We start from the raw sequence: 17,508 nt of genomic DNA, 5'->3' as shown, positions 1-17,508 counted from the left end.
TTTGACTTTTTATCTTTTTTCAATCTTCCCAAACTAGGCAACACCATCACATTTTATACTTTTCAACGAAGCTCACTTTTTAAATAAGCCATCGCCACGTGGATAAAATCCAACCTTAACATGTGCTCTCTCTCCTAAAAAGTAAAGTAAAAACTGTGAGAGTACTACATGCATTTTTCCTAGTCAATAATTTCATTTGATTATAATCTCTGTAGAAAGCCACCAAACACATGGATATGATTAACTTTCACACGTCATTAATATAAGACCCAAAATACAGAATTGTAAAATATATAGGGATCCCCCTCTCTCTCTCTCTCTCTCTCCCTCTCAACTCAGAGAACTTGAAATAATGTTCCTCACTCGGCTTCTTCCTTCAGTTGCTGTAATCGTTTTCTTGGCTACTTTCGCTTCCGGAGCCACTCCACTTCCCTCTTCTGAAGGTATATATACACATACATATGAATATAAGATTAGGAACACCAACAAGGGTTGGTTTAAGACTCTTGGATTCCATACTCAAAATTTGAGTTCGAGTCTCCATAATCTCTTGTTAAAATTAAATATATTGTTTAGTGTTTAGAGCACACAGAGCCTTAGTTTTTGTCCTGATGTAAGTTCAGTGGGATTCTGTGCATATGGAGTGTGAGTATTAAGGATAATATTTCGGTGACGGATATAAATTAATGTGCGTTTTATTTTTGCAGTGGAAGCTCTGAACGAAATAGCGAAGAAGTTGGGAAAGAAGAATTGGGATTTCAGTGTAGATCCATGCAGTGGAGAATCGGGTTGGGTCAACCAGAGTGAGCCTAACGGGTTTGAGAATGCTGTCACCTGTGGTAACTGCACCTCCGATAACACCACCTGCCATGTTGTAAGCATGTAAGCTCTCTCTCTCTCTCGGATAATTTATAGATTATACTTGTAGTTGATTTAAACATGAGAATATAAAATATGGTTTCAAGATCAATTTTTTATATGAAAATTAAAACCAATCTCTATTCGGTCTTAGGATGCCTTTTTGCTCGTCTGTTTGTTTATTTGTTGTTGTTTATCTTGATCAAAAACCAAAGTTCAAGTTGTCCTTGTATGCACAATAAATGACAAATCATTTTTCATTTTTTAATCATTTAATAAAAATGATTTGAGAAATAGTGTTATTTTTATAAATATAAATCATTTTATGCGTGTTTTATTTTAAATTATAAATCATTGAGAAATAGTGTTTTATAAATATTCTATTTATATATTAGGAGAAATAATATAAAAAAAAAATTCTAGGGTTTGACTCTTAAAACAAAATAAATTTTAAATTTTATCAATTTAAACTTCAATCTTTTGATTTGTTTTCAATTTAAATTATTTATCTATTTTTGTTAAATAAAATTGACCAAAAACTGATATTGTAGTCATTATACACTATGTAAATGTACGAAATATGTCTAAAATATTCATTTTTATTAAGTTTAATAATTAAAATATTATTTCTTCGATAATTTTACTTAATAAAAATAAACAAATGGTCTAGATTAAAAATAAATCAAAAAATTAATTTTAAACTGATAAAAATAAAACTTTGTAATTTATTTTGTTAAAAGGCTCAAATTTTAAATTTTTTTTTTTTGTAATTTTTCCTATATATTATTACTCCTATATATTATTACTCTTTTTCAAGACATTATTTGCATAGTATAGTAATAGTAAGAGGTGACTTCCAATTTCTTGTTTCGGTGGCTCTTGGCTGCTCACAAAGTAGGTTTCATCAACTTTGTTGAAATAAAAAATTAATAAAATAATTGGCTTTATTGACTTTGTTTGGTTCGAATGTTAGGTAGGGAGGGGTCTTTGAAAGAATTAAACTAAACATTATGTGGAATTTCATGGATGAGATTTTTTTCTCTTTTTTAAGTTAGCAGTGTACATGACCCACAAATTATTTATACCATTAATAATTATCCTTTTAAAGCATCATCAACATATAAACAATACTAATGTTTGGACCTATCAAGAATAATGTGATAATGATATTTGAGAAAACATAAACTACTTTGATATATTTTTTTGTTAAAATGATAAAATCGAAATTTATACCATATCATTTTATGTTAGCTTTATATAATATATCAATTATTTCATGGAATCTATATGCTTTTATTTGATAGGGGGTAACCTAAGGCACACTCGTTAAATTGGTGGATATTAAAAGCCCTCACCTACATATGATTTTATTGGGTTAAGAAAATAGGCATGACTCACAGTCCACTGTAAAAAAAAAAAAATAAAACAAAATTAGTACATCAAATTTTTTTTTTTTTTAACCTAAGCCCAACACCACTATCACTAAGTTTCATAATGGGAGAGAAATAAACTACCACAAAAAGTATCAATTCTTCTTCATACAAATTGAACTCAAGATTTCACATAAAAAAATGGTGGCACACAACTATTAGGCCAAATGTCCTGATTCTATCTTATTATTAGAACTTTGTGAATAAAGGTGCCAGAATATACTTGATTTTTTTTTTCTTTTACACAACAATTTTATGAATTTTCAAAAACTAAGTCGAAAAAAGCTGAAAAAAGAGAGAGCATAGATTAGATTTACATTTGAAAGTGATTCACTTCACATTAAATTAAATTTTTACTACATTTTTTTTATTAAGTTTTAAATTATTTTTTTCCAGCTTCGTAAGTTGATTTATATGATAAGATACCCATTTTTTTTTTCTTCAGTCTCTTATCTGTAAAAAATTAATGGATTAATTTGTTGGTACAAGCATATAATTGATATAATAAACGCCCTTCAAAATTTACTAAACGTGTTGAATATATATAGTTTGATATTTTAATGAGTTATTTTAAAAGCCATACTTAGACTGTAGCATTCAAAAGTAACTTATCATTTTAACACAATTAAATTTCACATTAACATTATTTAATTGATTTCTGCACAGCAAACTTTGGTAGGAAATGATAATTGAGTTTTTAGCAAAAAAGAGTGATGTGATAAAAATAATTTTGTCAAATTTTGAAACAAATTTGGCATAATTTTTGATTTTGTTATTTTTTAAAAATAAAATTTGATTAAAGAGAAAATTTTGTAAAGTCTAACCATTTTTTAATTTTAATTTGACAACCTTTTTGACTTTGACTATAGATGTTGCTTGTTTTTTGGGAAGTTAGTTTTTAGTTTTTTTTTTTTAAAAAAAGACAACAAAAAAAAAGGGGGGGAAGTAAAAAATTAAAGCCATTAAAAAAATAAAAAAAAATACTAAAAAGTACGTCATACACATCAATTTTCATATATATATTTTTTTTTTGGATAAATTACACTGATATTCCTTAAGATTTCTCTTTAATACAGTTTTTCTCTCACATTTGAAAAATTAATATTCCTTTTCCCGAGATTTATAATCTCATTACAAATTACCCTATGGACGCATTAAAATTTTCTAAATGACAATTTTATCATTTTTCCTATCATTTTTTCTTCCGATCATCATGATTACATATCTACAACTTTTCATCATTAAATTCTATCTGAACATATTTTTAGTGAGTGATGATATACAAATATAAATTTTATACAAGATTTTCAAACACAATGATATAGTTTAATCGTGACTTTTCATTTTAAAACAAAATATCCATAAACATGATTTATATTTTTTGTATAAATTTTTATATATGAATATAATTTTTCATTTTTATTAAAAAAAAATCCATTGAATATAACAAAATAAGATAATGTATTAAACTTTTGTATTTTGTTGTATTTTTTTCTTGTTTTTTTTTTGTATTTGGTGAATTTAAAAAAAATCACAAAATATTATACTTCTTAAATATATCTAGATTAGACGTATCTAAAAATTAAAAAAATTGCTTAAAGTATTAAAAAAATTCAATAAAAAAAATACCAAAAAAAAAAAAAACTCAATTTCTTGTGTGAGTTAAATTAAAGAAAATAATTATTATTTCTCTTGAAATGATATGAACAAAATACTTGTATAATTTTATTATTTTATATGTATAAAGACTAAGAAATAGATATATCATTTTAATCTGACAGAATATAAGTATAATTTTTTAACTGTGGCAGAGATTTATATTAAATAGAAATATGTCAATGTAATTTACCTTATTTTTTCATACAACTTAAGAAAGTCCATCCTAGACATATTTCATTTTTTTTCATCTTATAAAATAATTGAACCAATGATCTAAGACAGTTGCCCAAATAGTCATATAAAGGACACTCAGGTGGCAAGGTGAATGAAATTTCATGTTTTGTCTATGGAAAAATATTAGCAATGTCTTAAAAAACCTAATTATTAATATATTATCCATCATCTTGTAAAAAAAATAGGGCGATTTATTAAGAAATCATTTTTCAAGTACTTGTATCTTAATTAGTTCATAACATATTCTAATATTTCAATAAGTCATATTTGATTTATCAAATCCTAATTATCATATTTAAGATATTTTATGAATAATTTTACCCTTACAAATATTTTATGAACGCCTAGTAATTTAGTGATGTAAAAAATTCATATTTTATAAGTGTAAATGTTCACATTGACGGTGTGAACACAGAATATTCACACTGTTAATATGAATATTACTATTGGGGATATTTTGATAATAATATCGTTCATAAAACTTATTAAAATATAAAAAATAATTTATATTAATGAAACATAAGTAAGAGAAGAGAAATTTATAAATAAGTACCGAAAAAATAACAATAATCAACCCAATATTTATTTATTTATATATGTTTTTTGTGTGGGGAAGAAATATAATGGGGTGTTTTGAAAAAATGGTAAAAAGTGATTTTTTGACTTTTATCCAAGCTTTTGACTTTTTTAGATAAGTGATTTGGGAAGTTGGTAAAAAGTTACTTTTAAATTTTTTGATTAATATTTGTTATGATATCAAATCACAATAAAATGACAAAACTACCCCATTTAATTTAAAATATTTACAACTTTACTCATGTAACGCATTTTGACCCATGAGGAATAGAATTGTAATGTTACTATTAGTTAAAAACCAACTTCTCAAATGTCTTTAAACTCAAAAAAATTAACTTTTAATTTTTGTTACAAATTTAAAAAAGTGACTAAAAATTAAGTAATAAAAACAAAGGCCAATATAATGAATATTTCTATCCTATTTCTATCCTAAAAAAGGAAAGGAGACTAGTAGTGAGAGTTGAAAGCCCCAGCCCAGCCACTAATGTATCAAAAAAAAAAACAAAGCCCCAGCCACTTGGCCCATAAATATCCCATTCTCTCTCATGCTTTTATGAGGTTGGTTGGGTTGGGACATCTGTACTACAACTGCACGCGTTTGAGTCAAACATGCCGTCTGTATCCGGGGGTACTGCTGCGCCCAACTCACAGCAGTTACTGCTGTGAGTTGAAACGTGGTCGTTTCGGCATTAAATAAAAAAAAAAAAAAAAATTGTCTTTTTTTGGCTTGGCTGTTCAGAGGGTTTGAACGCAGGCCAGTGAGGGAGCAAAGCAAATTTTAATCACTGCGCTATTCAGACATCCTATTAATGTTTTAGATATATATTATATTTATTACAATTTTTATTCTAGCATAAAAACAAATTTACAACTTGCTGTTATTACCATCTGTATTCCAACATAATTTTTTTTTTTACAATCTACTAATATTACAATCTGTATTCTACCATAAAAAAGAAATTTACAATCTATTATTATTACAATCTGTATTCCAGCATAAAAAAAATAATAATAATTTACAATTAGATACAACCACCATAAAGCTTATAAAATAAAACAAAAAATCCTTTCCATCTTAAAAAAAAAAAAATTCCAATCTACACAATATCAGTGGTGGCTTCTTCTTAAATAAACCTTGAATCCATATCAAACACAAATAAAATAAAACACAATGACAATGGTTTCTCCTTAAATAAACCTTGAATCCATATCTAATATGCACTATTTGATGTTCTATTATGTATCAAACACAAATAAAATAAAACATAATAACAGTGGTGGCTTCTCCTTAAATAAACCTTGAATCTATTTCAATTTAATATATGTAATAAATATAATCTACGTCCAATCTACCTACGTATCGACTGAGTAGCACAGTTCCAGCTGGCCTGCGTTCAAACCCTTCGAACAGCCAAATAAAATTTTCTCTTTTTTTTTAATTATTTAATGCCGAAACGACGCCGTTTCAACTCACAACAATAACTGCTGTGAGTTGGGCGCAACAAGTACCCCCGATGCGTCTTTGGCCAGGGCCGGTCTTGAGATTTGTGAGGCCTAAGGCGAACTATGAAAATGGGGCCCCTCTAATATATTTTTTTTAATAAAAAATTTATGATTAAAATGATAAGTATTCACAAATTTTTTATTTAAGTATACTTGCACATATAATCATTAATATTATAAACTAAAATTTACTTTCATATATTAAGTGAACAATGTTGTATATTGTATGTATGGTTTGGGCCCAAACACTTTATTTGTTGTTGTTTTTTTTTTATATATATTTTCATTTTAATAAATGTGGGCCAAAACCACATAAACATGGACTAAACCAAACATGGACCCAATAAAACATTTTTGGGCCCTTTAAATTGATCCTAAAACAAAAAAAATAAAAAATTGAGCCTATAACAATTTATTAAATTTTGGGACTCTTTTTTTGGGCCAAAATTGTGGGGCCTAAGGCACAAGCCTTATTGACCTTAGGCCAGGGCGGGCCTGTCTTTGGCCGATAATATGTACGTTAAAAGTTATTTTCTAATTTATTTGAGATTATATTAATTTCATTATATATTTTTATAAAAAAAATTAAAAAAATTAACTCTTAATTATTTTCTCAAAATCCTCCTGTGTCATTTTTATCAGTGTCATGAAGAAAAAATTTGCAACACGTTTAGTGTCAATGATAGAATTGATGTTGTTTTTTTTTTTTTTTTTTTTTTTTTTTTTTTTTTTTTTTTTTTTTTTTTGTCTCTCTGTCTCTGTTTTGTCACGTAAAAAGAAATTTTCAATTCCTTGCGTTGGACTTTTCGTAATCACACGTAGATTTGCCATATGAAAAAGTCAAATGTCAAAGAATATGAATGTAATCTTTAAATTCACATCTAAAATTGATTTTAAACTAATCAATAATTAGAATTGATTTAGGAGGTTCTAAATAAATATACTTTTTAATTTTTTTATAAAAAGATATGTAAAAAAATAAAAAAAAATATTGATTAATATGACCAAAATAAATACACGTATGTAAAAAAGTATACATATATAATTTAACTCAAACAAGACTTTAATATAAAATAATTCACACCATTAACAAATTTAAAAGTTATATTTATAGGTTTCAATTTTTTTTTTATTAATTGTCTAAATTCTTTGTAGTCTTTGCTACCATTTGTTTATTAGTTTTTAAATATTTTTACATTCAAAAGAGTCAACAGAAAAAAGGGACTAAATATTATATATATATATATATATTAAAATATCTTTTGGATATTTATAACCTACTCTCACATTTTCACTTCAGTTGTCTTTGATATAAAACTTATAAAATTTTTAATGCATCGTGTGGATCTTTCTTTTACATTAAAAAATTAAAAAAATTAAGCCATAGCGATTAATTGTAGTTTCGCAATTAAACTATGGTGTTTATCTTTTTTATAAAATGATGTGATAGTGATATTATTATAAATAAAAATAATTTTTATAATATTTTATTTTAAAATAAAATAATTTTATTAAACCACACCATTATATATATATATATATATAATAAATTCTCAGTATCATCAATAATGAATAATGAAAAGGAATAGATGATGGTGAATATTGAAGCAGGATTTTTTGTTATTAGCGAGGAGTTTTTTTGTAATAAATTCTTAGCGAGGAGTTTTTTTGTTTTTTATTCTTTATATTTTTTGGCGTTGAGTGTCACAGGATTTTTTATTATTATTAAAATGAAAAATGTTTTGCATTTTCAAAAAGTAAAATCTTTTGGTGAATTTGTTGTTTTTCTTGCATGATTTGTGTGGTCCTTTCAAATCTTGTTTTGTATGTTATTTTTAATATAAATATTTTTCATATAATAATAATAAAAAAAAAGTAGAAATCATTTTTCAAAATCTTACAAAACTAATTGATGCGTTATCATTGCCATTGTCCAACCACCACTACTACTGCCAATGCCACACTACCTCAACACAATATCCTAGCCCCAACAGCACTGCCTCTACCATCTCACCATCCAGCCCAGTCCAGCCCGCCCCACTGTTGTTACTACTATCTCATCTTTACTACTATCACCATTACTAATGTAATTACTTGTACATTAGTACTGTGTTAACCAAGGTTTTAAAAAGCGGCCGCAACCGTTACGTAACGCCGTTACGTAACGGTTTTGGCGTTTACCGCCACCCATTACGGCCGCTTTTGCAGTGTGATTGAGATTCACAGGTGTGTCGGCCGTAGTGGCCGCCATAGCGGTCGTAACGGTGTCGTAACGGCCTGTTACGCACCGTTACGTAACGGTTTCAAACTGTTTCTTTCGAAAAAACACACAAAAAAAAGATGAAAATAGGGGAAGAGGGATAGAGAGAAGAGGGAAGATAAGGAGAGAAAATGGAGGAGCAAGAGATAGAGAGAGAGAAGAGGGAAGATGAAGAACATGTTATTGATTTGTTGAAACTGTAAGACCTATGCTATTCTATTCAGCTGCTATCACTAAACCATTTTGTTTGTGTGTGTCTATCTATATATTGTTTGAAAATAATAATAATAATAATAATAATAATAATAAGTGTGGTCATTATCTATTTAGTTTGGTTAAAATGTGTGTATATATTTAGGCTCTTATTTATTCTCTTACTTTTGTCATTGTTTATCTTATATATAATAGTTATTAATTGATTTTTTGTATAATATTAAGTTATTAATTATTAAAATAAAATGTAAAAAATTTAGTTTATAATGATTTAAAAATATGAAATATATTAGATCATACTTAAAAATTTACAAAAATTGATCAATATTTATTTTTAACCTAATAAATATGATCATGGAAAAAAAATATGCGTATCGGTAAATTTTTTTTAAATTGTGCGAAAAATAAAAAAATTCACAGTTCCGGTTACCGCAACCGTTACACTGCGGCCTTTACACCCCGCAACCGCAACCGCGTCACCACCACCGTTACGGCGACCGCAACCGCTTTTCAGAACTGTACGGGGAGCAGATATTCCGGCGTGCCCGTATTCCTTTCTTCCGAGCTCCGTCGATGTCCGATCACCTGCGAGTCAATAAGGATGAGCTACCCGGCGGTGTGTGGCCGGAAAAACCCTCCGACGGTCAAGTTAGCACACACCTTAGAGGGAATAGAGAGAAGGGAGAGAGTGTTTGAGTGTAAGGATTTTCTTACAGAGTGTTCGTCTGTCGCGTATGGGGGGCGCAGACAGGCTTATATACCTTCTGTGCCCCATATCCACTCCCTGTCATCTCCTGACACATGGCTCTGCTATCCCATCTGTCAGCTTAAACCATGCCGTTCATCACCTGCTCTCAACTGCCTGCCAGCATAGCTGGAGCTCGGCAGCCGAGCTGCCCTACCTCGGTCATACCATGCTTCATACCTTAAGCGCCCGACCGGATAACCGAATGAAGGACCGGGCTAGGCGGCATCTCGGCAAAGCTTAGCCCGGGATCCTCCTTTGGTCGGTCTTCTCGCCGGTCAGTCAACTACCTCGGCTGACCGCGCCTTTCCGAGCGCCGGCCTCTCGGTCTGTCTGATCTCGACAATCCTCGGACCGAGCATCCTGGTCTGACCGGTCACTTCCTGGCCGAGCACCTTCTGCACGGTTCGGGGCAGCACATAGTCCAAACTCTGCCCGGCCCAAGTTCTGGTAGCCCATCTCCGGGTGAACAGTCGATCATCTCGGCCCACTGCTCTGCTGGGCCCCCAACCTGTTCGGTTTATACCTCGGCCCAACGCCGGAGCATAAATCACCCTCTCAATTGCCCCTTAATTCCGTCCGCGGAAGCGTGACTGGGATTATTCACCTCGTCCGAGATAACGTTTATCCGGTCGTCAAGATGCCAAGCTTCGACCGAGCTAGTTGACGCAATTGTCCGCAGATTTGACCGGTTATATTCCTCGGCTGACCTTTTCTCGTTGAAAGTAGCTCGGTTGGCTCTTCGTCTTTTCAACCCGTCGCTTCAGTCCTGCCAAAGCCATAAATGGTGACACGTGGCGGTCTGCCATTGGTCATCGGGCAGCCAACCCGCCGTTTTTGCCAGAATTTGAATTTGGGCGGTCTCTAACGCCTATACAAACTTGCCCCCCCAGTTCCATTTTTCCTCTACTGCTGCATCCATCTCTGTCGATTCTCAGACCCAAGCTCGACTGCCATCCTGCCATTCTTCGTGTTTGGGAAGAACACCTTCGGCCCTTCACAGGTAAGATGTCCAATCTCTCTTATGTTGCTATTTACTCTTATTTTGCACACATTAGGACCCGAAAACATAGCTTTTAGGGCTTAGACCATAGAAAACGTCCTAAACCTCCCACTGTTCTTGGTGTTCTTCGTCTTCCTGAAGAACATCGAAGAACTGGGGTGAACCGGGCTCTGGGCCTTCTTTTGATCCGAAAAGTTAGCCAAACCGGGCAAACAACGTGTTTGTTCCAATCATGGCAAAAACCGAGATAACCAAAGGACTTGGTCGCTTAACCGGGCTAACATCAGGTCTGCTTGGGCGACCGAGCTCCTTAATCAGACAACCGAGGTAGTTTGGCCCCCTTACCGACCGAGCTGAAGTCTAGCTCTCTTAGCGAAACCACACACTTACACTTACCATCCTTTTCCTGCAGAGTCCAAGGGGACCCCTGTCATTCCTGAACCTCTCAGGACCGAGCTGCAGCAATTTATCACCGTGCCCAACCCATCAACCGGGCTATAGTAAGTCGGCCACAAATGGGGAAGTTCCGCTTCCTTGTGGATACTCCGGCCGCGCTAGCCGCTTTCAGAGAGGACTACGGCGTCCCGGCCGACGTCCATCTCGAGCTGGCCGAAGAAGAGACCACGCCTTGGGGTAGGGAGGAATGCCCCTTCACCGTGCTATCCATCGTTGAAGGGGGTCTTCGTTTCCCACTCAACCCTCTCATAACCGAGTTCCTCCGCCGAACCGGGCTGGCACCCACACAGGTGTCCACCAACACATACAGAATAATCAACGGCGTACACGAATTGAACCAACGGCTGGGCGCCAACTTAGGCCTAGCCGAGATATTAAGGCAATACACTATGGGCCACACCGGTGACGGCCTGGCTTACTACTTGAAAATAAGACCGGGCAAGGAAAAAATCGTAACCGGCACCCCGGACAAAGATATGCACGATGATGATTTCTTCTGGGTGTCCGGCAACTACGAAACAGCCGAGGTGCCGGGCTGGTTCATAAGCAAGGACTTCGGTTCTTCATGTAAGCCACTCAAACTTGCTCGGTTAACTTTATTCTTTAGTTTTACTAACCGGTTTCCCTGTTTCTTTTACAGCTATCCAAGCCTTGCAAGCCAACTACCAATTCCCCAACGTCGAGGCAATTCGGGCCGTACTTAGGTACCGTCACCGAGACTGCAACGAATTGCTCGGCTACACACCGACTTACAGATATTCTGCTCCTCGCCGGAGTAGAGTAACTGACTTCCTCAGAGCTCCTTCGCCACCTCCAGATCCAACACTACCAGACGTCCCATTAATCCGGTTAACTGACGAGCAAGAAATGGCCAAAAGATCTCGGATCAAAAACCTTCTAACCGCGACCTCAGCCGAGATACCGAGCGTCACCACCCGTTCCCCGGCTGCCGGTCAATCGAGTGCAGCCGTCGTAGCCCTTGCTTCTCCGGCTCCAGCTGCCGTGCAATCCGCCAGAGAAGCGCGCCGGGCTGGAAAAAGACCAAGGGCAGATCCTTCCGCCGAGCTTGTCACCGAGCTGACAACCGAACATCCTGCTGAAACTCCGGCTCCCGTGCCCGCTTGGCGTCCTCAGCTGAAGCACCGGGGGCAGGACATCCCGGCGACTGCATCGATCAAGGCAGACAAAGAACATTTGCTTGCCTTCGATCTCTCCAAAGCGTTTCTCCTACCGGGCGACGTGGTAGGCAGTGACCACGTCCCTGATACCCGGCTGGTAAAATCTTCCGTGAAGTCGATGGCCAGGGTAAGTCGGCGTTCTTTTTAACATTTAACAAGTGTTTGCTCGGTCCTTCTTGCTCGGTCCCCTTTCTGATGTACTTTGCTTCTTTTTGCAGGCCATTCAAAAACAACATTTGGTCTTGGAGCGCATCCACCGGCTTAGGCAGAAAGCCAACGACACCGCCAGCCATGTTGAAAGCCTTCAAGCCGAGCTTGGCCGGGCTAAAGCTTCTCTCGAGATGGCCAACCATGACAATAATAGGCTGCTCGATCAACTGAATGCAGCCGAGAAAAAACAAACCGAGCTCCAGGCCGAGGTTGACACTTTGAAGAAGGCGAAGAAGAAGGCTTGCCGGGCTGCCAACAATGCGGGTTTCAACGAGGCCGAGATGAATTACAAGAAGCAAGTCTTTGCAACACAAGACACATACTTCAAGGCTGGCTGGAAATCCGCTTGCGAACAGCTCGGCCAGGGCTCTGACACCGACGTTTTTGCCAATCCTCCCAAAGCTTCACTACCGGTCTACCTCGTGCCATATGCAAATGATGTATTCAGTGCGCTTCAAGCGGAGGCCGAGGAGGGGCTTGAAGAAGGGAGTGATGAGACAGATTCGGAGGCTGAAGACGCCGTAGTGGAAGTGCAGCCCGGTCAAGTTGAGCCCGGTGCCCAAGAAGCGAGCCCAACCACCAACCTTGAGACTGCCGAGGATGAATTCACCAATCTATCCCCCCTGATTTAGTTTTCTTTTCTTTGCATTTTTGCTTTCAATACTTTAGATGTAACCGGGCTCTGTCCCCACCTCTTGTAATGAATTTCTTTATCAATGAAAAATTTTGAATTTTCGCCAAGTGTTTGCCCGGTAGTAATTAATTCCGTCTTCAGCAAACTATCTCGGTATGACTTATCATTTGAACACTTGGTCGACCGGAGTCCATAACATGGTCGACGCACTTGAGCATAACAAAACAAATTCACGCACCGAAATATCCATCTCGGTTGTTGCTAAGTTTGGACAAGATACCATGTTGGACAAGACGCCAACTCTTCCAACCGGAGTACTTCATCACGGTTGGGAATCCCAAGTTGGACAGAACACCAACTCTTCCAACCGGAGTACTTCATCTCGGTTGGGAATCCAAAGTTGGATAAAACACTAACTCTTCCAACCGGAATACATCATCTCGGTTGGGATTCTAAGTTGGACAAAACACCAACTCTTCCAACCGGAGCAAAACATCTCGGTTGGGGATCCTAAGTTGGACAAAACACCAACTCTTCCAACCGGAGCAAATCATCTCGGTTGGGGATCCTAAGTTGGACAAAACACCAACTCTTCCAACCGGAGCAAATCATCTCGGTTGGGAATCCTAAGTTGGACAAAACACCAACTCTTCCAACCGGAGCAAATCATCTCGGTTGGGGATCCTAAGTTGGACAAAACACCAACTCTTCCAACCGGAGCAAATCATCTCGGTTGGGGATCCTAAGTTGGACAAAACACCAACTCTTCCAACCGGAGCAAATCATCTCGGTTGGGAATCCTAAGTTGGACAAAACACCAACTCTTCCAACCGGAGCAAATCATCTCGGTTTTAAACATTAAAAGAACAATCCGAGTGCTAATGCAAAATGACTTCTATAATTTGACAAAAAGAATTACATTTTGCTTTGCAAGCCAAAAAATTGCTTTACAAAAAAGAGGAAAGTAAAAAGCTTAAAAATAATACAATTTCAAGTTGGCCGCATTCCATGGCCGGGGTATGGCTCTTCCCTCTAGATCCTCCAAGTGGTAAGCCCCCTTGCCCGCCAGACTAGTGATCTTGTAAGGTCCTTCCCAATTTGCCCCTAGTTTGCCTTCTCCTGGCACCAGGGTGTTGCCCATAATTTTCCTCAAAACCCAATCCCCAACTTTGAACGGTCTGGGGTGCACTGTCTTGTTATACTTCTTGGAGAGCTCTTGTTGGTAAGCGGCAACATGGATGAGGGCTTTCTCCCGGCGCTCTTCCGCTAAGTCCAACTCCAAGGCAATAGCCTCGGCATTTAGCTCGGGCTCAAAACTCTCAGTTCTGAGGGTGGGCATTTCAACTTCCAAGGGTATGACCGCCTCCATGCCATAAGCCAAAGCAAATGGAGTTTCCCCGGTCGAACGTCGCGGGGTTGTTCGATATGCCCAAAGGACGCTCGGTAATTCTTCAGCCCACTTGCCCTTAGCCTTTTCCAACCGTTTCTTCAACCCATCCAGTATAGTCTTGTTTGATGCTTCGGCTTGACCATTGGACTGCGGGTAGGCCGGAGTGGAGTTGTAGAATTCTATCTTTAGATCTTCACAGAATCCTCTGAATAGGCGACCGTCAAACTGGGTACCGTTGTCAGAGATCAAAATCTTGGGGACGCCAAACCGCGTGACAATGTTCTGCCAGACAAATCGCTTCACGTCTTTTTCTTTGATGGTTACCAAGGGCTCAGCTTCAACCCACTTTGTGAAGTAATCTGTGGCCGCGATGAAGAATTTCCGGTTGCCCGGTGCTGTTGGCAACGGTCCCACTATATCTAGCCCCCACATGGCGAAAGGCCAAGGACTGGTGAGGGGAAGAAGTTCCCTGGCAGGCTGGTGGATCTGATGAGCGAATTTTTGGCATTTCTCGCACTTGCGGACATATTTTTGGGCGTCGGCCTGCATGCACGGCCACCAGTATCCCTGCGAAATAGCTCGGTAAGCCAAGGACCGTCCCCCGACGTGGCTGCCACAACTGCCTTCATGAATTTCAAACAAGAAGGCCTCCACACTGTTCGGGTGCACGCACTTGAGATAAGGACCGGTGAAGGACTTCTTATACAACGCGCCTGATGGAGAGAGCCAAAACCGCTCGGACTTCACCCGGATTTTGTGTGCTTCTTTCTTGTCCGCTGGAAGAGTCCGGTCTCTGAGGAACGAGATCAATGGGTCCATCCATGAAGGACCTAGCTCGGCGCAGAGTACATCCGTCTGCCCGGCGTTTTCAATGCTTGGCCGCGGAAGAAAGTCAATCAACAGGGGGTTTGGAGATGTGCTATCTACCATGGAAGCGAGGCCAGCGAGTTCATCAGCCCGGCTGTTTTCTTCCCGGCCAATCTGCTGGACTCTGATTGCCTCAAACTGCTTGATATGGTCCCTGACCAGAGCTTGGTACTTCGCCATCCTGTCGTCCTTCGCTTCATAAATCCCGGAAACTTGATTAACCACAAGCTGGGAATCACTATATACCAGAAGCTCGGCAGCCTTCATTTGGATTGCGCTCTTGAGCCCAGCAAGAAGCGCCTCGTACTCAGCCTCGTTGTTAGATGCCGGGAAGCCGAGTGTGATAGAATGCTCTATGGTTAGGCCGTCCGGGGATATAAGAACAATACCTAGGCCGGCACCATGGCGGTTGGACGCTCCATCAACAAAAAGCTTCCACATGTCCCCCACGAAAAGCTTCCAGCAGTCAGATGGGTCCTGAGAGTTGCGAAGGGCAATGGGATCACAACTGCTCGGCTGTGCGGTGTCAAGTTTGGTGTTGACCGGTTCAAAGTCAGTGCCCCTTGGTGATTCGACACCGGACTCAGCAAGTTGGTCCGTAATGCCCAAGTCCGTAGGCGAAACACCAGGTTGCGGTGTGAAGCCGGCCGCAGGTTCTGAGCTGCCTGGAACCATTCCTTCCCCCCTTGAGGATTCGGCACCGGACTCAGCAAGTTGGTTCAGAATGCCCAAGTCCGTAGGCGAATCATCAAGTTCTGAGCTGTGTGGAACCATTCCTTCCCCCCTTGGTGATGCGGTACCGGACAGAGTGGATGGGTTGGTGATACACAACTCCGTCATCGCAACACCGGGAGGTATTACCGTGCAAACTGAGGGAATTTCGATGGTGCGCGCTAACTCCGCGGCGCGACCTTCTGCAGATAGTAGGTCCTCGGTTGGCATTGTGGGCGTCTCATCATCTGCCCCGGCAATGACGACCGGGCATACCGGATGAGTGCCAGGTGAGAACTCGGTAACAAAATCGGCCAAGGTTTGGGCTTTGATTGCGGTGCGCGGCTGGAACTTCACATCAAACTGTCCCAACTCGACCGCCCATTTTAATATTCGGCTAGAAAAATCTACGCGCTCAAACAAGGCCTTGAGAGGGAACTCGGTCAGTACGACGATGGTATGGGCGTGAAAATAATGTGCCAATTTCCTCGAAGCCATCATCAGTGCCAACGCTAGTTTTTCCAGCGGCAAGTACCGCGTCTCAGCCGGCAGAAGGGTCTTACTTACGTAAAAAATTGGGAGGTGCTTAATTCCTTCAGCCCGGACTAACACCGCACTTACTGCGTGCTGGGAGACGGCAAGGTAAAGGTAGAGTTCCTCACCGGGCTCTGGTGTAACCAACAGCGGCGGGGAAGACAAATAATCCTTGAGCTCAGCCAAAGCTCGGTCACACTCGTCATCCCATGAGAATTTTGACTTCAATGCTTGAAAGAAAGGGCGGCAGCGATCTGATGACCGGCTTATAAATCGATTAAGCGCGGCGGCCATACCGGCCAGATGCTGTACGTCCTTAGCCGAGCTAGGTTGTTTCAATTCTTGCACGGCTTTGATCTGAGTAGGGTCTGCTTCGATGCCTCGGTTTGTGACTAAGAATCCCAAAAATTTCCCGGATCCCACGCCAAAGGTACACTTCGAGGCGTTCAAGCGCAGCTTGTGCTTCTTAAGAATGGCGAACATCTCGGCTAAGTCGGACAGATGGTGTGCCTCATGCCGGCTCTTTACCACCATATCATCGATGTAAGCCTCCATTGTCCGGCCGAGCAAAGGAGCGAACATTTTGGTCACCATCCTCTGAAAGGTTGCCCCGGCGTTTTTCAAACCAAAGGGCATAACTCGATAGCAGAAGAGTCCCCTTGGAGTCGTAAAAGAGGTGATTTCTTGGTCAGGCCCATGCATGGCAATCTGGTGATAGCCGCGGTATGCATCCAAGAAACTGAGCCGACTGTGTCCAGCCGTCAAATCCACTAGCTGGTCAATGCGCGGCAAAGGGAAGCTATCTTTTGGACAAGCTCGGTTGACTGTCTTATAGTCGACACAAACTCGCCACTTTCCATTTTTCTTGGGCACCACTACCGTGTTGGAAATCCACCGAGGGTAGTGCACTTCCTGTATTGCTCGTGCCTCAAGCAAGTTCTTTACCTCCTCTGCTACTACCTCGGCGTGATGCAGCGCCGATCGCCTTGTTCGCTGGATGACTGGCTTTGCTCCAGGGAAGACATTGAGGTGATGGCAGATAAAGCT

General features: G+C 38.7%; 1 protein-coding gene across 2 annotated transcripts in view; it reads left to right on the top strand.

The window, feature by feature from the left end:
- Positions 1-232: 232 nt before the first annotated feature.
- Positions 233-17,508, top strand: part of LOC114257798 (putative leucine-rich repeat receptor-like serine/threonine-protein kinase At3g14840) — a 71,566-nt gene continuing 54,290 nt past the window's right edge. For both annotated transcript variants that reach the window (XM_082884163.1, XM_082884162.1), the window contains exons 1-2: positions 233-443; positions 708-882. In XM_082884163.1, the coding sequence (XP_082740289.1) occupies positions 353-443; positions 708-882 (266 nt within the window). In that variant the 5' untranslated portion in view covers positions 233-352. The remainder of the gene's footprint in view (positions 444-707; positions 883-17,508) is intronic.

The sequence above is a fragment of the Camellia sinensis genome, chromosome 8 (genome assembly GCF_055761805.1).
Source record: "Camellia sinensis isolate YWXY chromosome 8, ASM5576180v1, whole genome shotgun sequence".
In the NCBI taxonomy this organism is placed as follows: Eukaryota; Viridiplantae; Streptophyta; class Magnoliopsida; order Ericales; family Theaceae; genus Camellia; species Camellia sinensis.
This window is presented reverse-complemented; position numbering and strand designations above follow the sequence as displayed.